This window comes from Spermophilus citellus (assembly GCF_964194105.1).
Source record: "Spermophilus citellus genome assembly, chromosome: 7".
NCBI classification, from domain to species: Eukaryota; Metazoa; Chordata; class Mammalia; order Rodentia; family Sciuridae; genus Spermophilus; species Spermophilus citellus.
In genome coordinates this window covers 65,615,560-65,639,073 of record NC_138188.1, presented here as the reverse complement: position 1 = coordinate 65,639,073, position 23,514 = coordinate 65,615,560, and the positions used below count along the sequence as shown (strand labels likewise).

At 36.2% G+C, this 23,514-nt stretch overlaps 1 protein-coding gene across 10 annotated transcripts in view; it reads left to right on the top strand.

The window, feature by feature from the left end:
• The first annotated feature begins 2,321 nt into the window (after window positions 1-2,321).
• The window catches only part of PHC3 (polyhomeotic homolog 3), an 81,091-nt gene continuing 59,898 nt past the window's right edge, over window positions 2,322-23,514 (top strand). For 7 of the 10 annotated variants that reach the window (XR_014022957.1, XR_014022958.1, XM_081301222.1 and 4 more), the window contains exons 1-4: window positions 2,322-2,361; window positions 5,740-5,905; window positions 10,872-11,027; window positions 12,262-12,339. Coding sequence is in view for 8 of the 10 variants with exons in the window: in XM_081301222.1 (XP_081157348.1) it covers window positions 2,348-2,361; window positions 5,740-5,905; window positions 10,872-11,027; window positions 12,262-12,339 (414 nt within the window). In the remaining 2 variants the exon portion in view is untranslated. Of the gene's footprint in view, window positions 2,362-2,422; window positions 2,497-2,527; window positions 2,673-2,878; window positions 3,017-5,739; window positions 5,906-10,871; window positions 11,028-12,261; window positions 12,340-23,514 lie in introns of those variants that run through there. The other 3 variants (XM_081301220.1, XM_081301219.1, XM_081301221.1) reach the window with 3 other exon arrangements.

The following is a 23,514-nucleotide window of genomic DNA, read 5'->3' as shown; positions in this document are numbered from 1 at the left end:
CCTATTTTACTTTCTTTCTAATCCATCCTGCACAAAGCTAAAGAGATTTTCCTAAAATCAATTAGGATCCTAGCTCTTCTCCAAGGTACTATTACTCCAAAGTAACAATTCATATGAACTTTTGGAAGTTCAACCTGTCATCATGCCATATCCACATTTTCCTTAAGAAAGAAAACAAAGAGGTTGAATACTTTCCTCTTCTTTGATCAGATAAGTCATAGTTAAGTTTCTTGAAAGTTGTCCATCACACTTGTTCTCCTCTGTTTCATAGTGGCTTGCTGAATAATGTAATGAAGGAAATTTAGCTTTGTAGATGGAGAGCTATTTAAGCTTAGGACACCATTTCTGGTATATGTTAGCAGTCAGGAAAGGTACCTAATTACCTTGAGCCTCACTTGAAATTAATGTGACTTCAGTGCTAAATGAGAATGATGATAATTATATTACAGAGTTGTTGTGAAGATCAACAAATGAGTTAGGTGGAAATCTTTTGCAGTGAGTAAGAAGCCATACAAATGTTAGTTGTTGTAATAAACAGAGTCTTTAAATGGTTCTAAAAATCAATAATGATCTAATTTTACCTAATGTATTTTCTCATTTTGAAAGCCAATCTGCATGAGGCCACAAAAGTATATAGGCTTTCAGTATCCAAAGGAAAGGGGGATGAAAAAGAATTCTGGCCTATTCAAATACCCTTGGGTTGTGTATTAGTCTTAGGTCTAAGATGGTGCTTTCTTGCACTTCTGTTTTTCTAAACAATAATTTCAGCAATAAATATTAATAGACAGTTGATTCTAGAGAGATGAATGACAATGACATCATATCAAATCAGAAAGAAAAAGTATTAATAGTTTTAAGCATCTAAGGGGCTTTTCAAAGTATCTTTCTCAGTGAGTTCTAGTAGGAAGTGAACCGCTATCAGTCAGGAAGAAGAAAAAAACAAAACAAAACAAATGATGTTATCAAATAAGAAAAGGGACAGCTTAAGTTCACGTAAGTATTTTTTTCCCTTCCTTAAGCACATCCCAGAACACAGGATTTCTAAGGATAAGTATACTTTTCATTGGAGCACATTACACTTTTAGGATGAATTTACACCAATACCTCATTCTTAGTTCTTGAAATGAGCATGATTCCGCTGTCTTACCAATACAAGAGACATCCTTGCCAGGCACAGTTGCATAGACCTATATTTTCTAGCTACTCTAGAGGCTGACTCAGGAGGATTCAAGTTCCAGGCCAGCCTGGGCAACTTTGGGAGGTGGGTCTCAAAAACAACAACAAAAAAGGCCTGGGGATGTGGCTCAAGCGGTAGTGCGCTCACCTGGCATGCCTGCAGCCAGGGTTCCATCCTCAGCACCACATACAAACAAAGATGTTGTGTCCACCGAAAACTTAAAATAATAATAATAATAATAGTAAATATTAAAATTCTCTCTCTTAAAAAAAAGGACTGGGGATTTAGCTTAGTGATGGCGAGTCTCTGGGTTCAATACAGCAAAACAAACAAAAGCAAAAAAATCTATTGTTTATGATGGATATTCTTTTTTCTACAAAGAGTAGTAAAGATTTTTTTTTTGTTCTTTGAATTTAAGGTTTCCAAAGAGATTGATGGGTCTGTTTCAAAGCACTAATGTCTATAAAAACCACTCACTCTCCAGATTGACTTATTTCCGGGAACACGTCTTTACTATTTTATAGTTATAGTTAATATTTTACTCATCTTTATATGTTTGTCTCACCCCGCCTCAGAGGAGTTGGCATATAGTAAAATGTACTAGCAAACTAGCGGCCTTTCTTGTTTGTGTCCCATGCTATTCAAGTCTGCACTCAAGCGCTCACTAAGCCCACTAAGCGCTCACTTAAACTCTTGTGGAAGAATGTATTTCTTAACCACCCACTCACCAGCATCTAAACATCACCTTTGAACCCGGTAGAGTGACCGCTGGGTAGGACCACCAAACTCAAGCGCGTCCCAGGCCAACAAGCCCCATGATAGCAGCACCGAATTTCCTTTCTCTCTGAGACCTCAGCATCTTCGTGGGTATTTTCTTTCGAGACCCTCTGTGCGTATTTGTGTAGATAGTCTTCAAATATTTAACTTAACACTCTACGCAGAACTTATACCTTTCTAAGAGGAAGATCCCGGGTAAGAGAAAGTAAAAGCTTGCAAATGAGATAGTGGAAAATAAGGTGGAGAAACCTGGTCACTTCAGAGACAGCGGGAGCGGACGTGGGCGGGGTATTGGTAGCTGAGGACCCCACGTGACCCTAGGGGCCGACTCCGCCTCTCTGTCCGCCGCTGGGGGGCGCATGCGCAGCCCGTGCTAGTGATGGAGGAGAGAAGATGGCGGAAGCGGAGTGAGTGACTTGCTGGTGACTGATGTCGTAACCGGGGGCGAGTGGGGGCAGCGACACGTTCCTCAGTAGAAGAGCTCAGAGCTCTTTCTCTAGCAGTGCATGGAAGAGAAACCTGAGAACTACATTATTCTGCTGGTGCCTGCTTGGCCCTAGTCGGGGGGCGGAGGTGAACTGAAGGGTCCAGTTGCCCTGCAGGCGGGAGCGCCCCTTCTGCCGTCTGGACCGGGTCGGCCGAGCCCTGAGCGCACGGTCACCCCTGAGGCCCTGTCCTCGAGGGCTCTCCAGGAAACAGATTCCTGTGGGCCCCTCAGGTGCTGTCATCCCTTCAAGTGGGCCCTGCGGGCCTCCTGCGCCAGGGGCCCGCGGAGGCTGGGTAGGGCAGGGCGTGCACTGCCAGGCCTCCTTCGTGCTACCATCCTTCCGCTCCGGCGCCTCCCCGCTCTCAGCCGGAGAACGAGAGTCCCAGCTGCCCACTGCCCTCCCGCGGTGGGGTAGGGCGAGGGCTAAGTGTCTTGGCGCGGGCCTGAGGGCGGCGGAGGTTGCTGCGCTCTGTTGAGGCTGAAAACACCCCGGAAGGAAAGACCTTTCCCTTGGGTCTCTGGCTGCAGGGTTGCTGTCTCCCTAGAGGGCCACATTCTTGTGTGGCAGTGTAATGGTATGCTTAGTTAGCGACTCTAAAACTTAAATATTTCTCGGGTAGGCCTCTTGTATACCAGAACTGTAGTGTATTTTGCAGGTATTTATATGCACAGACGGTGGAGTTACCAAAACTGTTCTTTTGTGCCAGGCCTCGAAATGCAATACCATGGTTTGGCCTGTTGCCCTCACCGATGCCTAGAATTTGTATTAGACTTGATGCCTAGAATTTGTATTCTCTGTGACCATTTTCGGTTAGTAGTTAGAACTGTGCCTGGGTTTGAGGATATGGTTGAGCAGAACAACTTTAAAAGTACCAGACATTGCTGGCATTTTGCATATCACTTGGTGCATGGCACACACGTGTTATGATAGGCAGTAATTTGGTAAAAAGTTTTTCTTGTCTACTACTGATTCTGTATAATATTGAACCATATGATACTGTGATTTGATAATTGGAAGGCAATTTGAAACATAGCAAAGAAGTGTAAAAACATGATTCACTTCCTTTTTTTCTTTTTGGTACTGCGGATTGAACCCAGAGGTGCTTTACATTGAGTTACATACCTATCCCTTTTCATTTTTAAAATTAAAAAAAAATTTTTAGTTGTAGTTGGACATAATACCTTTATTTTATTTATTTATTTTTATGTGGCGCTGAGGATCGAACCCAGGGCCTCGCACATGCTAGGCAGAGTACTAGGCGAGCCCTCTACCGCTGAGCCACAATCCTGTCCCCTCCCTTTTCATTTTTTGTTTTGAGACAGGATCTGGCTGAGTTGCTGAGGCTGGCCTTGAACTTATTATCCTCCTGCCTCAGTGTCTCCAATCATCATTTTCTAATAAAAAAGAGTAACTGAGGAATCAGCTACTTCCTTTATTCTTTTACTTTTTCTCTCTTTTTAAAAAATCTTTTTAAAAATATTTATTTTCTAGGTGTAGGTGAACACAATGTCTTTATTTTACTTTATGTGGTGCCTCATTCATGCTAGGTGACTGCTCCACCTCTGAGCCACAATCCCAGCCCCTCACTTTTTCTCTTAAAAGGAGATTGGTTCCTCAGAGCCAAATACTGTTTACATAGTGATATAGAAAAAAAGGAAATTTGTACATAAAGGAAGTCCTATCAGGATAGTATATGAGTACCCAATTAGTGCCAAATTCCTTTTGCTTTTTGTGAAGTAGAAGAGTTTTTGTTACATTCTTGTCACACAGGCTGTGTTTCTCCAGAAGAAATGACTGATAAGAAAAGGCAGATAAAAGAAGGAAGATAAAACCAGTATAATTTCAAGTGTATTTTTCATTATTATGTGCATTATGACCCTATAAAAATTAATTACAGTAGTTCTAGCTTCTAACAATATTGAAGCCCTTAGAATTGATTTTTTAGTGTTGAATTTAATCACATATGGATTCTGTGTTGGGAGAAATTTTGTATCACAATATAAGTGGAATTTTAATATTGGAAGAAATAGAAAATTTGGTACAAAAATGTACTTTACTGTCTATACACAAGAAAACTGTATTTGAGGAAAATTACATAGTTTTGCTGTTTTTAAAATTTAGAGCAATTCATCTTGAAAAAGATTTCTATAAGGATGTGGGAAGTTGCTGTTAACTGCTACCCTTATTTCCGTAATCTGTTCTTAAGTCAAACTCGATTATTAGAAATAGTAAGGACAGGGCTGGACTGCAGCTCAGTGGAGGAGCACTTGCCTAGCCCATGTGAGGCACTGGGTTGGATTCTCAGCACCACATATAAATAAATAAATTAAATAAATAAATATATTGTGTCCTACAACTTAAACAAAAATTAAATAAAATAAAAGAAGGACAGTGTTGTAGAGCAATTAGAGAAAACCTGGTATGAATTAAACTTTTTTTGTTAACTTTTTTAAGACAACTTGTTTTTTAAGTAAAGTGTATATAGCAACCAAAACTAAGCTACTCAACAGAAGTCACATTCTTTTAAAATGTATAAATATGAGTGACTGTAATTTGTTGTTATCAAATGAATGCAAAGAATTGTTTTAAAGTACTCCGATATTGCTTAAATTTTTATTTTTCTAGTTAGTGTGGTATTCTCTTACCACCTATTTTGATTTTAAATCCCTCCTTTCAATATTGCAAAGATAAACTTTAGACCAGGTTTTGTCAGTTACATATCTTGGCTCACTTAAATTCAACATAGATAGATATTAATTATTAAATATCCTATGTATATGTAAAGTATTTTTCCCTTCTAAGTGTTTTTTTTTGTGCTAGCTGTATTTTGTTTCTTTATAGAGGCTTAGACTCTTGCTGATTATTTTCTTTTTCTTTTTTTTCTCCTGGTACCAGGGATTGAGCCCAGGGGTGCTTAACCACTGAGCCACATCCCCAGTCCTTTTTTTTTTTTTTTAATGTTTTATTGAGAGATGGGTTCTTGCTAAGTTTCTAAGGCTGCCTTTGAACTTACAGTACTCCTGCCTCAGCCTCCTAAGCCCAGCTTGCAGATTATTTATTGAAATTTTTTTTTTTTTTTTTTTTTTTGGTACTAGGGGTGTTTAAGTTCTGAGCCATACCCTCAGCTTTTGAAGTTGCTTAGGGCCTTGCTAAGTTGCTGAGACTGGCTTTGAAGTTGTGATCCTCCTGCCTCAGCCTCCCAAACCACTGGCCACTGTGCCCAGCTGGAATGAATATTCTTTAAAGCTCATAAGATTATTCTTTTTATCAATATAAATCCTTTGTGTTATCTGCCAGATTTAAAGACCACAGTACAACAATGGATAATGAACCAAACCCTGGAGCATCTTCTGTGTCGACAACAACCAGTAGCACAACAACCACCACCATCACCACTTCCTCTTCTCGAATGCAGCAACCACAGATTTCTGTCTACAGCGGTTCAGACCGACATGCTGTACAGGTATTTCAGCTATAATGATGGGTAAAATTAGACTTGGAGTATCATATTGCTTTTTGTTTAAACCAGATCAACGTATTGATTCAGATCCTGAAATGTACAGTTATAATTGTTAAGATCTGGGCTGGGGATGTAACTCGGTGGTAGAGCACTTGCCTAGCAGGTACAGGGCCCTGGGTTCCATCCCTGGCACTGCTTTAAAAAAAAGAAAAATTGTTAATGTTTGAAACAACCAGCAGTTATTTAATAATTATACTGTTAAATAGTTTGTTAACATTTATGTGTCAGGAAAATTATAATTGGAAGTCTCTTGATGTTGCTATAAAGGAAAGGTACTCAACCTAGACCCCTAACATGCAGAATGACTCTAGGTTCAAATTTTGTATTTGAATCCAAAATATAGACTTGGGAAATTCTTTTCAAGTCTGTAGTTGCGTTAAGAGGTTTATTTTAAACCCATATGGCCTAAGAACCCTAGTAGGAAGATGCCTTCTATAGTTCCTGGGGCAAATGGGAAAGGAAATATTTAAGAAGAGTCTTGGGCTAGGTCACTTATTAACTTTTAATAATAATGGAGATAATGTGGTATTGTACACTACATGGGCATTGCATTCTGATGTGCTGTTTGAATCCCATTTTTGTTTTCATCAGTATCTATGTGGCTTTGGGTGGGAGGCACAATCTCCTTGAGCCTCAGGAGACTAAAATGAGGGCAAGACTACCTTTTTCATTAGTTTCTTTGAGGATTAAATGAAGCCTCTAGAACTCTGTGGAATATATTATAGGTACTTAATAAATACTAGTACTAGTATCTATTGAACAGTTGCTATGTGCCAAGCATCTGATAAATACTTCATGTGGATTATCATGTTTAATTCTCACCACACCTCTATAAAGTAGACGTATGGGAAAACCAGTATTTTAAGTAGGCTAAATAATTTCCCGAAATTCATACAGCTAGTAGGTTCTCTGATTTCAAAGTCTGCACCCTTTATACCCTGTGAGTTCTTGTGTTTTTCTGTTATACCTTCTTGCTTCCTCTACCTCCTAACTGCATTTTTTTTTTTCAGTCAAGGAGGGACCTTGATAATGCTAGGCAAATACTGTATCACTGAGCTATATCCCCAGCCTCTCTAATTGTATTCTTAACTGTTTGTGGTATAGTCTTCTCTCTGCTCCATTTTTCTCTAGTGTAATAACTATTAAACTGTTCTGTGGTTTAGGATTTAGTTTTCTGAAGTCACTGTAGAGTGGAATCAGAACTGTTGGGGACCCAGGCAGCTCAGCAGAATTCAAACTGGAATGGAGAGTATGCATTTAATGTTCTTCACTTTTTTTCTGAGGCAAGGGATATGGGGGAGAGTATCTAGATCTTTGAGATAATGGGATTTTTTTTTTTTTTTTTTTGTGAGGGTGAACTCAGGGGTACTTGACCCCTGAGCCACATCCCCAGCCCTATTTTGTATTTTATTTAGAGACATGGTCTCACTGAATTCCTTAGTGCTTTACTTTTTGCTGAGTCTGGCTTTGAACTTGTGATCCTCCTGCCTCAGACTCCTGAGCTGCTGGAATTATAGGCATATGCCATCATGTGCAGCTGATGATAATGGGATATATATATTTTTTTAATATTTATTTTTAATTGTAGTTGGACACAATACCTTTATTTTATTTATATATTTTTATGTGGTGCTGAGGATCGAACCCAGGGTCTCACATGTGCAAGGTGAGTGCTCTACCTCTGAGCCACAACCCCAGCCCCATAATGGGATATTTTATTTTATTTTATTTTTTATTATTTTTTTTTAAAGAGAAAGAGAGAGAGAGAGAGAGAATTTTTTAATATTTATTTTTTAGTTCTCAGCGGACACAACATCTTTGTTTGTGTGTGGTGCTGAGGATCGAACCTGGGCCGCACACATGCCAGGCGAGCGCACTACCACTTGAGCCACATCCCCAGCCCGGGATATTTTAATATGACATTTCATTTTCTAGTTTTCCCTTAAGGTGGATGTATTAATAAAAATAAAGTATTATTGGAGATGTGTAGATGTAGATATACCTCATAAATATCTCTAACTCTAGTTGTTACAAAGATTATGGAATTGCTGTCCTAAAGAACAATCAAATCAATATTTATTGAGCTATCTAAGTAGTTCTTTATTCTACCTTTTTTTTCCCTTAGTCCTGTAATTCTCTTTAACTTGTTAATTCCTGTAGAGAAATAAAATAAGAACAATGTTCTGTACCTGTAACTTGTATTTATGCAATGCCAGGAGTATAGTGTTGAATGGTAATAAAAGATTACCAACTACAGAAAATTACTGCACTCTGATAAAATTATGTCAAATAGAGTGTTTATTTGTTTTTTCAGTTTGATTTTTAGAATTTTATTACAGAATTAAAAGAAGATATATAGATTTGTCTGACAAGAAAAGATAAATTAATGTAATTCTGAATTACTTAATGCTGGTCTGTAGTCCTCTATAACCAGGAATCAAAAGCTTACATTGATTTTTGTGACAGGAGTTTTCAGCACGTATGCAATTTGCCATTGGAGAGATGACATATGCATGCCTGAAGTAAACAATAATTCATGGAAATGTTCTTTCTTGAAATTTGGGTTCATGGTTTTATGGTTATAGGTGTCCAAAATTTAGATTATGAAGCTATAGGATTATGGCTCTGTTACTTCCTTAGCACTTTGGAAACTCTGGTTTGATACTAAGATTGGGGTTCTGTGCTGTTTTGGTTACTTGGGCATGATATGACCTTGGGATGTGGCTACAGAGGATTGGACTTATCTTTTGAAGAGATGCAAGATTTTTCTCTGGTCTTAATAGAATACTCAACTTTACCACATTTATGTATTTGTGAAATTTCATGATTAGATTTTATATTTTATTAATATTCACAAACACTTTTTAGGAGTCTTTTTAATACTAATATTTTTAAAAAATATTTGGTTTTTAGTTGTAGTTGGATACAATACCATTATTTTATTTATTTATCTTTATGTGGTGCTGAGGATTGAAATTGAACCCAGGTCCTCTCATGTGCTAGGTGTACGCTCTACCACTGAGCCAAAACCTCAGCCCCAATACGAATAATTGTATTCTATGTGGAAAATTAAGAACTCTGACATTTAAAAACATTAAAAAATAATTATTGAGTAATTTTCAGAAAAAGAAATAGTTTTGACAATTTTTGTAGGATTTTTAGACACTTAAAGAAAAGTTCAAACCAGAAGATAAAAATTACCTCTAATTAGCTATCCATCTACAGTACTCTTTTATGTTTTCCTAGACCCCTAACGTGCAGAATGACTTTAGGTTCAAATTTTGTATTTGAAGCCAAAATATAGACTTAGAGAAATCTTTTAGAGTATTCCTACTCATCTACTGAATATTCTACTCATCTACAATCTCCTTGAGCCTCAGGATAAAAAAAAAATCAAATGCAATTATAAGAAAAATACTATTATGAGATAGAGGAAGCAAGCAAGTATAATAGAAAAACATAAGAACTCACAGGGTATAAAGGGTGTAGACTTTGAAGTCAGAGAAGCTACTAGCTGTATGAATTTTGGGAAATTATTTAGCCTACTTAAAACACTGGTTTTCCCATTTGTAAAATGGAGATAATAATTATGTCTACTTTCTCACTACATCTATGAAGAATTAAGATAATCCACATGAAGCATTTATCAGATGCTTGGCACATAGCAATTGTTAAAGAGATACTAGCTACTAGTGTATATTGAGTACCTATAATATATTCCACAGGGTTCTAGATGCTTCATTTAATCCTCAAAGAATACTCAGATTACTGAGTTATTTTGATATAAAAATGATTACTCGGTTAATTTCGTATAAAAATGACATCTTATTCTAAACTTTCTTCACCTGCTAATATATTTGAGAATGTTCTTATTAATAAATACAAGTCTGTATCTGCACTGTGAAATACAGTAGCCATTAGCTATCTGTGTACCTATTTACATTAAAATCAAAGTTCAGTTAAAGTTAAAAACCCAATTCCTTAGTTGCATTAGTCATATTTTCATGTTCAGTAGACACAGGTAGCTACTCTACTCTACACACTAGCTACTCTGTTAAACAGTTTAGAGCCATGCTACTGTTTGTAATGGCTCCATAGCAAAATATTCCTCTTCATACCTAAGCCCTGAATTCTTCCAACTTTTATCCAAAAAAGCTATACCAACTTAAATTCTCACAGTGTGGGAAGATTTATTTTCTCAAGTAGAAGTATTTTAAATCTTTATCCATCTGACAGTCGGAAAATAGTATCATGTTTTAATTTGTAAATTTTTGATAACAGTTATATTAAAGATTTCTTCAAATACTTATATGGTCCTTTTTAAAAAAATATTTTTAAGTTGTTGATGGACCTTTATTTTATTTGTTTACATGTGGTGCTGAGAATTCGAACCCAGTGCCTCACACATGCTAGAGAAACACTCAACCACTGAATTACAAACCTCAGTCCTTGTATGGTTCTTTTATGGATTTATCTCTACTGGGTAATTTAATTTGTATAATTAGTGAATCCTAGCAATATGTAACTGGGAGAGAAATATGTTAATAAACTTGAGGACATTGAATCTTAAAGTAGTAAAATTTTAAACTGCCATTTTTATATTTCATTTTATAGTTAAGATAAAGGTTGGGCTGGGGCTGTGGTTCAGTGGCAGAGTGCTTGCCTAGCATACATGGGGCACTGGGTTTGATTCTCAGCACCACATAAGAATAAACAAATAAAATAAAGGTATTCTGTCCATCTACAACTACAAAATAATAATAATAATAAAAAAGATAAAGATTGAACTGGAGATATGGGTGAGTGATAGTGTGTGTGCAAGGTCCTGGGTTTGATCCCCAGCACTGAAAAAAAAAAAAGATAAAGGTTGAGATTATAATTTGACATTGGTTCAATTGACTTATCACAGGTAATTCAACAGGCATTGCATCGCCCCCCCAGCTCAGCTGCTCAGTATCTTCAGCAAATGTATGCAGCTCAACAGCAGCACTTGATGCTGCACACTGCAGCTCTTCAGCAGCAGCATTTAAGCAGTTCCCAGCTCCAGAGCCTTGCTGCTGTTCAGGTGAGACTGAAATAAATTAACAATTTTTAAGGCCAAACTTTACATTTTCTTCAGATACTTACTGAAAATAAATACCCTGGGTATTATTTCAGAGTTTTCATATGTCTTGTGATTATTTGTGCTAAAGGAGATGTTAATAGACTACCAAATAGAAGTTAATTGGAGGAAAAATGAATATGTTTTATAATTGTTGCCAGCTTTTGTCTCTGTTTTTTATCCAAAGTGGATGGTGGTATGGTTTTGTATCCACAAAGTTCTAGGTACAACAGTGGATACTTAGGGCTTCATGAATTATATTTCTATTTTTTGAAAAAGTAAAGTTTTATTATGTAAATAATTTATTTTATTTTTAATAGAGTGAGAGAGGAGAGAGAGAGAGAGAGAGAGAGAATTTTTTAATATTTATTTTTTAGTTATTGGCGGACACAACATCTTTGTTTGTATGTGGTGCTGAGGATTGAACCCGGGCCGCACGCATGCCAGGCGAGCGCGCTACCGCTTGAGCCACATCCCCAGCCCTATGTAAATAATTTATATTAAAAATATCAATCAGTATAAAATTTTAAGAGGCAAATAAAATAGAAATGTTTCTTTCCATATGTGCCATTGTGTCCCACTTTCAGAGGTGACTGTTGTAACAATTTAATATATATCCAAAAATCTTCTATATAAAAATGCATATATACACTTTCCTAAAATCTAATCATATTATTTCAATTAATAACATAATTTTATGATTCAATACCTATGTTTAAATTGTTTTGTTAATATTGTACAACTTAAATAAAACTCTGAGATTCAATCTTAAATCTCCTCATCAGAGAAGGATCTCAGTTGAGTGAACCTGAAAAAAGTTTACTTCTTTTATTGACAGATACCAGATGTTAATTCTTTTCAGTAGTGTAATTTTAAGTAACATCATGTTCATAATATGACTTACGAAACTGAAACCCACTGGCTCTTGATGTAGCTCAAATGTCTTTTTTGTAATGGTAGAGTGATGATTCAGCTTCAGAAACCTGAAGAGTGAAACTGACAATGAGTACAGCTAATCAGATTAGCTTTTGGGCCTGTTTTCACCATTCATATTTTTCTTTTCTTTAAAAAAAAAAATCAGTTTGGCCAAAGATTAAATTGACCTTTGGTTCTTATTTTGTTTTCGTGTTATGCTGGTAGCAGAAAGGTTTTAACTTCAGGTTTTTGCAGGCATATTATAATGGTCTTATTATTTTAGGCAAGTTTATCCAGTGGAAGACCATCTACGTCCCCCACAGGAAGTGTCACACAACAGTCAAGTATGTCCCAGACATCTGTAAGTACCCTACGTTTTTTTTCTTGGATTTAAAATTTAAAAAAAAGATTTTAATTACTGTTTTCCAAAACTATACTGTTGTAATTCATGAAGCTTTTAGTGTAGATTTGTTACATACCTTAAGTAATAATAAGTGTTTAGGAATACGAGTGATGAAATTGGAGAATTCAGAATTATTGTTAAACTTCTGAAAATCTTAAGTTTTAATAACCATTTTGTGGGGTTGGGGTTGGGGTTGTATCTCAGCGGTAGAGCACTCGCCCAGCACATCTGAGGCCCTGGGTTTGATCCTCAGCACCACATATAAATAAATAAAAAATAAAGGTACATCAATAACTAAAAAATATTAAAAAAATATTTGGGATATGTATTTCCTAAGAACAAGATTGTTCTTTTATGAAACCATAGGAAAATTATTAGATTACAGAAATTTAACTGATATAGTATAGTTTATGTTGGAATTACATCAGTTTTCTCAGGTTTGTCAGCCTTGAAACTTATGTCATTATGGACCATAGTTTTTTTTAGTGTGTGGCTGACTGACATATGCATTATGAGGCATCATCCCTCGCAGTGGATACCAACAGCAGACTATGGCTTTCTCCTTCCCCCCAGGTGACAACCAAAAATGTTTTATGGGGGACAAAACTGCCTTTGGTTGGAAACTATTGTGTTATTCTAAAAATGTCCTTTCTATACATTTTTCCTGGTCCAGTATAGTAGTACTTTCATATTCTGTAAAATTAACTTTAATAAAATATAGATTTATAGGTTTTAAGAAACTTAAGAGGAGCTTGTGCTATATTCTTCAATTAAGGATATGGTCTTTGCTAAGTACATTCTTTGTTTAGCATGTAGGTGTTTTTCTAACTATTGATCTGCATTTTTAATTAAAAAATTCTTTTTTTAGCACATAAATATCCTGGAATATGACAAAATTAGTTATGAATATTTTATCTTAACTCTCAGCATGAATACTGTAGTTAATGATTATTAATATCAGATGTCTTGATTTAATACAGATGTATTAAGGAAAGGCATAGTAAATACTTTGTGTGTTAGTTGAAGAATTATAGACAAATTATTCTGTGAAATATGGAATAACATTAAGATATATATATATGTATGTGCATATGTATAGAGTTTTGTTGTCTTATAATTAACAGATATCCTTTTAAACTGTTTTAGTATGATTTTCTGTATGTGACATTCACAGAAATTAAGATTCCAATGATTGTGCTGATTTTTTTTTAATATTTTTAGTTATAGGTGGATGCAAAATCTTTATTTTATTTTTATGTGGTGCTGAGGATCGAACCCAGTGCCTCTTGCGTGGTAGGTGAGCACTCTACCTCTGAGCTACACCCTAGCCCGATTGTGCCTATTTTTTAAAAATAATTTTTTAGTTGTAGATGGACACAATCCTTGTATTTTATTTATTTATTTTTATGTGGTACTGAGTATCGATCCTAGTGCTTCATACATGTGGGGCGAGCACTCTACCACTAAACCATAATCCCAGCCCTGATTGTGCTTATTTTTTATGACATTGTTAAAGCTGCTTGTTATAACCGGGCAGTATTGTACCATGTAATAGGCACTTGTGAATGACTGGTTGGGGAAAAGAAGCATGAAGGGAGAACAGATGTCTAGTGTGAAAAAAAGAACAATATATCATATATCACATTTGTTTTATTTATAAATCCGAGGTAGCTATTCCTCAAATGAATTGACTAGCAGTATATATTATAATGGCCAAAGTAACTTAGTAAATTGAGGTTACTATCCAAAAGAGAGGCAGAACGTGGTAATAGAAGTATCTAGGTAATGATAATAATGAGCCATTAGGTGGCAGTCTAATATTCATAGTTTGGTTATTTTGAGGTAAGTTTTCAGGTAAAGTGAAGCTGTGGGAATGGTTTAGCTTCCAGAAAGGATTACAGGGTAGGCTGTTGAATAATTAGCTAGATTAGTTGGGATATAGAGTCAAAATGGGATCTCAGTGAGGAAATGAATATAAAAAATCAAACCAGATACCTAGACACATAACCTGGGGAAACTGTGTAGTTTGGGAAATAAACTTGATAATTGAATGTATAGGTAACTAGCAGGTGCCAGCTTTATCTTCTTTCCCCTAATTGGATCAGGATAGCTAATTCTAGACTAATACTAGTAGTGATGGTGGTGATTTTATGGTTGTTTGACTCTAAAATTAATTGGGACTGAACCTTTATGTTGGTGTCTTCCTTCAATTGAAAGAGGGTAAGGTTTAGTTAAATCTGGCTTGCCAAAATGAAATCTGAACCAATTAAAAACTTTGCTGCTGCCAAAAAAACAACAGAAACAAGGTTAAAAGTAACACAATGGAAGAGAATATATTTGCACCATGTATGTCAAATGGCTTTTATTTCTAAAATCCAAAATGTTCTTTTTTAAAAATATTTTTTAGTTGTAGATGGACATAATACCTTTATTTAATTTTTTTTTTTTTAGTTGTAAGACACAATACCTTTATTTTATTTATTTATGTGGTGCTGAGGATCAAATCCAGTGCCCCATGCATGCAAGGCAAACATACTACCACTGAACCACATTCCCTGCCCCCAAATGCTTTTATATTAGTAATATAAACAATGAACATTTACCAAAGACTAACTGGGAATTAAAAAAAAAATTTTTTTTTTAGTTGTAGATGGTCACAATACCTTTATTTTGTTTATTGTTATGTGATGCATAACAATGCACCACCCGTGCTCAGCAAGCACTCTACCACTGAGCCACAATCCTGGCCCATAACTGAGAATTTTTAAAAGAAAGACTGGGTTGGGAGTACATCTCATATACTATTAATGGTAGATCACTTGCCTAACATGCCTGAAGCCCTGGTTTCAGTCCCCAACACCAGGGGTGGGGGAGGACTACTTTTGACTTTAAACATATAAAAATATATTTATTGTATTAATAATAAATATATGTAAAAACAACCATGATGTCCCATTTTTACCTGTCAAATTCAAAAGCAAGGCAAAGCGTTTAAATAATACTCATTGCTGGCAAGGATGTAAAATATTTGGGGCACACATATACTATTAATGGGAATGTAAATTGGTACAACTTTTCTGGAGAGTTATTTGGCAGTATGTATAAAAATTTAAAATATGCATGCCCTTTCATATGGAACTCTTTTTTTAATTTTTATTTTATTTTTAAAAAAATATTTATTTATTTATGTATCTTTAGTTTTAGGTGGATACATTAGTTTGTTTTTATGTGGTGCCGAGGATTGAACCCAGTGCCTCATGCATGCTAGGCGTGCACTCTACCACTGAGCTACCACTCCAGCCCCGGAACTCTTTTTTTTTTTTTTTAATTCTTTTAGTTATAGATGGACACAGTACTATGGGAGCCCAACCTTGCACATGACTGAGTCACATTCCCTGGCTGGGTGCTGAGGCGTTCAGTCACAGAAATGTAGCAGAGCTTTTCCCCACCCTTCTTGGGTTTGAGGGATGGTGTCTCGTGCATGGGTGTGTCTTGCTACAGCCCCATGGGTGGAGCTATGCTCACTTGTTCCTTTGTAATATAACCCCTTGCCCTGTTTAGGATAGAATCTTCTATGGAAGTGTCTTGTGTGTGTCCCCTTCTCTTACTGTGCCTTTGGGTGTGGCCTACCTATATGTCAGTCAACCTGGTGACAGTGGACATCATGAAGATAGACTCAGCCCCCTGAAACCTGACCCCTTGCCTCATTTGAATAGCTTCTCCCCAATAAAAGGGGTCAGCGTGTGTGTGTGTGTGTGTGTGTGTGTGTGTGTGTGTGTTTTCACGAAAAAGGTATTTGTGCCTCTTGTGTGGTTATTTTGCGCAGCCCAATTAGTCCAGTTTCTCTGGACTTTATTTTATTATTTATACCTTTATTTTATTATTTATTTTTATGGGATGCTAAGGATCAAATCCAAAGCTTCACACATGCTACAACCCCAGCCCCTCATATGACTGTTACTTTTTACTGATATCATTAAAAATGACAGGACTGTGGATGTAGCTCAGTGCTAGACCATTTGCCTAGTATATGCAGGGCTATGGGTTTGACCCCAGTCCTACAAAAAACAAAACCAACCCCTCCTCTACATAATTATGTGTATGTGCATGGTTTACAGTAGTAAAGCATTATATACAATCAAAGTGTCCATTAATTGTAGGACAATTAGTGATAATTCATACAATGGAGTACTGTAGCTACTAAAAAATGCTATACATGTACATACAGATAGACTTTGATTTTTATTATGTATTGAGTATAAAGAGCAAGAATGCATAGTATGATCTCTTTCATTTTGATTATTCTATTTTTCAGTTCTAAAATTTCCATTTGTTTCTTCTGTATATCTTTTATTTCTTTGTTGTGACTATTTTTAATCTGTTGACACCAGAAGGGATGCTTCCCATAATTGCTGAACTGTGGTGGAAATTCTGGCTCTTCACTGGGCCTCTATGGAAGCTTCCCTGACTGGGAGGAAGAGGAGTGCCTTGTTACTGCTTCCTATGTAGTCTTTCCACCCCTATACTGCACAGTACATTGTGATGGTGGTGGTAGTTTATTACTACTTTGTTGGGATGGAAGTCCTGGCTCTCTACTTGGCCTTTTCTGACACTAATTAATCATAGAGGGTTGATTGAGGGGATGGGATGCCTTTGCATGTGAAAGTATAGTTTTTTGTTGTTGTGGGTGGAGCCACAGTTTTTTCTTTAGTGTTTGCCCATAGTGAAGTAATTATTGTCTTAAGTTTTTTGTGTTGCTGGGCTTTCTCTTTCCTGATCCTTTGGCTAAAAAGAGCAGGCTTTTGTTAGGCTGTTTTGTTTGTGTCCATTGGTGTCTGGGTTACTGAATTCTTTAGTTCCAAGTTTGGGTTATATGAGACAAAAAAAAAAAAAAAAAAACAAACCCAGGGAACTCACCACCATGATGTACGTGGAGTCTCCAGTCTCCGGCCAATCTGCTTTTCTTCGTCTTTTGGTATCTTTATGTTTATTTTATATGTCACAAGGGTTTTTAGTTGTACTTAGTGGGAGGAATAAGGAAAAGTACATCTCCATCTTTCTGAAAGTAGACTTCTTGTCATTTGACTTACTTTTAAAAAGTTTGGGAGGATGGAGATGAGGCATCTGGGTTCTAATGTTAGTTTCTGTGACTGACCAGTCGTGTGATTTCAGACAAGTTATTTAACCTCCCTGTACTCCGAGTTTTTTGGTAAAATTAAGAGGTCTAATTAGATTTATTTTTACTTTTTTAAAAGTGTTCTCATCTAGGTATCTCTGAATCTGGATCAAGGAGAAGGTTCAATAAATGATGATGTGAACTGAATTGCCTCCCTGAAATATGTTGAAGCCCTGACTGGTTGTATTAAAAACAGGGGGCCTCTAAGCTGGGGTTGTGGCTCAGCGGTAGAGCACTCTTCTAACACGTACGAGGCACTGGGTTTGATCCTCAGCACCACATAAAAATAAATAAATAAATAAATAAATAAATGTCCAATTACAACTAAAAAAAGTATTAAAGAAATAGGCCCTTTAAGGAGGCTGTGGGGGGTGGGGAAGGCCACATTTGCAGAGAAGGGTACTCATTATAAGATCATGATCCTAAAAAAGTAGATCTCAGTTTTAGGGGTTATTATTGTGTGGGATCCTGTGTTGGTCCATACTAACAAGGATACTCTGTTTCAGTACTTTCAGTGCCTATTTAGTGTTAGGCACAATGTCAGGTACCAAGGATTCAAAGTGAACAAAGGTTTAAGAGCACACTGAGGATACAGACAAGTAAACTGATAAGAATGTGTTTTGGTGAAGTATCTACTTTTAAAGGTTACATGGAAAATAAATTTTGAATCCCTTATGGAACTGAAAATTCTCTCCCCATACATTTTTTTTGGGGGGGGGGGCGGGGGGAGGGGTTACCTGACCACTGAGCCACATCCCCATCCTTATTTGAATTTATTTATGACTGTGTCTCACTGAGTTGCTTAGGGCCTTGCCATTGCTGAAGCTGGCTTTGAGGTTGTGATCTCATGACTCAGCCTCCCGTCCCTATATATTTTTTGTAACTATTGTTACATGAATTTTATATTGAAATTAATTATTCTTTGGAAATTTGAAAACAAGAATTGTTTTCAAAATTTTGGTTATTGGGGCCTGGGCTATAGTTTAGTGGTAGAGCGCTTGCCTAGCAATTGTGAAGCCATGGGTTTGATCTCTAGCATCACATAACAAAAATAAAACAAAATAAAAACTAACAACAGAAAGAATAAAAAAGCCCTCCAACTTCAAAATTTTAGATATTGCTGAAAGAAAGGCTATTATTAGTCTCATTATCATTGCTGTGGGGTAACTGCTTGTTCTTTCTGGAATCTTTTAGATTTGCCTATTATTCTCTTTTAGTTTTTTATTTTTTCTTAAGTTTCATGAGGATATGTCTAGAAATCATGGTGTAGGACACTTGTATGACCCTCTCTGGGTGAAAACTAGGTATTTAATGTTCATTATGTGAAACTAAAAATTTATAAGGAAAGTTTTCCTGTTGTTTCTCTGTTCTTGTTCTCGCTTCCTCCCTCAACCCCTCTCTGTCTCTGTGGTGCTAGGAATGGAACCTAGGGCCTTTTGCATGCTAAGCATGCACTCTGCCAGGGGGCATCTTCGTTCTCTCTTTGGAGCTCCTTGGTGAGTTTTGTTTTTTCTGGATTGATCCTTTATTTCTTTTACCTTTTCATTCTTTTTCTGTTGTGGGATGTTGGACTTTTTTTTTTTAAACAATTTACTTGAACTCCCCCCCCCCCCAAAGTTTAGTTCAGCCATTGTATTTCCAATATCTAGGAGCATCTTTTGTTTGCTCATTCTTTTCAGAGGATCCTGTTTTTCTGTATGGATGATATTTATCAGGCTTTTTATTTTTAATCTTTGTTTCATTTTTTTGTTGTAGTAGGGATTGGATCCAGGGCCTTGCACATGCTAGGCAAGCATTCTGCTTCTCAGATGTTAAAAACGTTTTTCTCTGTTTCTCTATTAATCTATTTTCCTTAGGAACTATCTTAGTCTTTTTCTTCCATTGTGCTGCTGGGTTTTCTCTTGTAAGAGAAAGCTATCTTCTTTTCAAATTCTTAGTTTTCTGCTTATGTTTAAGAGTGCATGATTGTCACTTAATTAGGTGGGTTTCCTCCACTGCACTGAAGGTACATTTGTCCCCCTGTAGGGCCTTTTCCTTAGAGGAAAAATTGGAATGTTGGTGTTTGCATATGTCTACCACGCGGCCTGCACAGTGGTTTCATTAATGAGGTTCTAGGCATAAAGTTAGTTAGAAGAGATCGAAATAAAACACACAGACAGTACCTTATTTATATTGCTAGGTCCGAGACGGCTCACCTCTCTGGTTCCCACCTCTAGCCGCCCAGCAGGGCAGTGAGGATTACTCAGGGCTAGCAGGAGAGAGAGAGAGTGAACACGCCGGGGAGTAGCCTTTTATTTGGGGAACAAGAGATTCAGGGGAGAATTCCATCCAATGAAGGTTGAGGGGGGGCTGCACTCCAAGGTCAGGGTCCGTGATTGGGTCCCGGGGTCAGTGGTCAGGCACACCCCCACACGGATGGGCTCTCTCATCAGGAAAGGGTCGGGAAAGCTTCGACACAGCCAAAGCGCCTCAGGCCCTTAACGGGAGTCACCCAATCACGTGTCAGAATGGCTTCCCACACATATGGGAATAACAGTGATTGTGATTGCTGCTATATATTGGTCTGTTTGGAGTTAAAGGTGCACAGGTATGGAGATGACAGGTTAGTTGTAGAAGTTAAGTTACAGTGTCTAAGTATCCACTTTAGAAACCTAGCATTTCTTGGGGCTGGGCTGTAGCTCAGTGGGAGAATGCTTGCCTGGCACATGGGAGGCGCTGGGTTTGATCCTCAGCACCACGTAAAAACAAATGAACAAAATGAAGGTATTATGTATTATATATTATATATTATATATTATGTATTATATATATATTATGTATTATAACTAAATATATTAAAAAAAAAAAGAAAGAAAGAAACCTAGCATTTCCCTGGCAGTTCCTTTGACTTAGAGAAGAGTCCTATCTTTCTGGAAGGTTCAGATGCTGGTTGTTCTAGGTGTTAAGTGTAGTGAGCTTATTATACGTGAATCTGTTTCGTGGGTAGACTTTCAGATAACTCTCCAGTTTTTAGCCACACTTCTTAACTCTGCCCCTATACCTATAATCTCTGGGTTTACTTTTGCTCTTTTTCTTCCTTCGTATATTTTGGATTATAGCCACCTTCACTCTTTTATAGAAATGTGATAGTATAATTTTTTACAACTTTTTTTTTTTTTTAGTTGTAAACGGACACAACATCTTTATTTAGTATTTTTTATGTGGTGCTGGGGATCGATCCAGTGCCCCAAGCATGCTAGGCAAGCGCCCTACTACTGAGCCACAACTCCAGCCCAATGATAGTATAATCTTGATACAGATGGCACCTCCTCTCTCTTTTTGTTTTAGTGTATGTATGTCTTTTGTTTTATGTTGTTCTTTTATATCCCAGTTTTTTTTGTTTTGTTTTGTTTTGTTTGGTACTAGAAGTTGAACCGAGGGACAATTAACCACTGAACCACATCCCTAACCCTTTTTAATTTTTTATTTTGAGATAGAGTCTCACTAAGTTGCTTACAGCAACTAAATTGCTGAGGGTGGCCTTGAACTTTAGATACTCCTGCCTCAGCCTTCAGAGTCTCTGAGATTAAAGGCATATTTCACCGAATATGCCACTGCATATGCTTGTTGTTTTGAAATCATTTAAACCCATAGAAAAATAGAAATACTAAGCAGTGAACTTCATATGCCCTTCTTATAGTTATACCAATTGTTGTTTGCCGTATTTGCTCTATCTCTGTATTTGTATATAGAATAAAATAAGTTTATTTTAAAAAATATATTTGAAAATAAGTTGTAGGCAGCGTTATCCTTCAGTCTAAGGAGATTTTCCTGCATAGCAACAATATTGTTATATCACACCTAAGAAACTGAACATTAGTACACTAATATCTAGCATGTGGACCATATTCTGATTTCCTTTGTAGTTTTCCAAAAAGGTTATTATTTTTATAAACTTTCTTCCCATCCAGGATTTAATTAAGGATCACAGTGCATTTGAGTGTTCTTTTTGTCCTATAATATAAAAAAGTCTCCTTGTCTTTTTTTGTTTTTCTTTCATGATATTTGAAGAGCTCAGTTCACTTGTTGAATGGAATGTCCTACTGTCTGAATTTCTCTTCAATCCTTTTTGTTATTGTGTTGCTATTTTAGTGAGTCTTAGGAGGGAGAAGCAAATGAATATCCTGCTGTATATCTTTGTATACATTTATAATTACTGCCTTTTAAGGTTCCCAAGATTCTACTTACTGGGTTTATGAAACTATTTTTAGATCAAGACCCTTAAAAATGTTCAGTTTTCTTTTAAACATATCTAAATTAGAACAATCATTTATCAAATGAACCATTAACTATTTGCTTATAATCATTTCAGTGTCCTCATCCTCTCATCTATTTTAGGAAGTACTTTAAGTTTTAAAACTCATTTGTTTCCAAGGATTGATTCTTTAGAATATAATTTCAAGTGGTAGAGTACTGAAGCCTTTTCCAACTATTTGATACCAATCTAAAAATCAGAACTGTAGTCTGAATGTTTATATGATCATGAGCAGCTTTACTGTGTCCTTGTAAAATATTTCAGCAATTTAGAAAAAGTAAAAAAGTGGTAAAAGTCCCCTTCAGCCCCATGTTCTTTTCTGTCTCTCCTCCTTAGTTTGCTGTTTACTCCTTCAGATCTTTTCTTATGTATTATGGACATAGATTTTATAAAGAAATGTGTGTATATGTGCTTAACACTTTTTTAAAAACACAGGTAGATATTTTGCATTTTGCTTTTTTCACTTAGTATGTCGAGATCTTTCTGTGTTATCACATGGATCAGTATTTAAGCTATTATATAGAATGGTGGAATTTATTTTATATAACCATCTTTTTTGCTGGACATTTTAAGTTATTTTTCCAGTATCTTCATTGTTTTGACATTGCAACTTTTCTTTTTTGGGTTTATAAATCTAAAAATATTGGGAGATTGTGAGGTTGCTGTTTTTGTTTTTTTTGTTTTTGCCTATTTATTACAGAAAGTGGTAATTTGTTTTGTTTTGTTTTTTCCAGTACTGGTAATTGAACCCAGGGGTGCTTTACCATTAAAATATACCCCCAGCCCTCTTTCTTTTGTATTTTGAGACAGGGTTTCCCTAAGTTGCAAAGGCTGACCTTAAACTTGGAATCTTTCTGCCTCAGCTTCCTAAGTAGCTGGGATTGCAGGTGTGTGCTGTCTTGTGTGGCAGAATTGTCTATAACAAATAGAAGAGACTTTTTTTTTTTTGCTGGGGATTGAACCCAGAGCCTTGCATGTGCTGCCCCTAAGCAACATATACTCCCCCCGCAGCCATTGTTTGATTTCTTTATTAAAAAACAGCAGTAGCTTAAAAGTCCTTTGTGGATATATTATTACCTAAAATTTCTATATAACACTGTTCACTTACAGATATTTGAATTGTACACAAACAGGTATTTTAATATACATGTTCTCACTGAATAAAGTTTATAAACTGCTTTAAAGTGATAAAAGCAGAACAATGTACTAAGGCAACCATTTTTAAAAAAGGAAAAATAATAGCATTTCTATTCTCATTCTAATGTTTATGCCTACATGGACAATAATTTTTAAAAAGCGAATACAAATAATTCCAAATTTTATTTCTAGTAGGCATTATCCTTTAACATTTTGGTGACTTTTCTCCCAGATATCAGTGTGTATTTGTTATGTTTCTATATTGAATCTAGTCACATGTAGTTTTGTGAGTATACATTATTGTGTATATGCAATGCCATTTTCTTTGTCAATGTTTTTTACATATATAACATGTATAGACACAGACATTTGTTTGTAATATACAAATGGGATTATACTCCACATGTTACCCTGCAATGTTTTTCACTGACCTGTGGGCATAGAATATAAATGTACATAACTCCCTTTTAAAGTCTATAAAGTATGTATGATATACCTGATTGATTCTGATCAAAAGAATCAAATG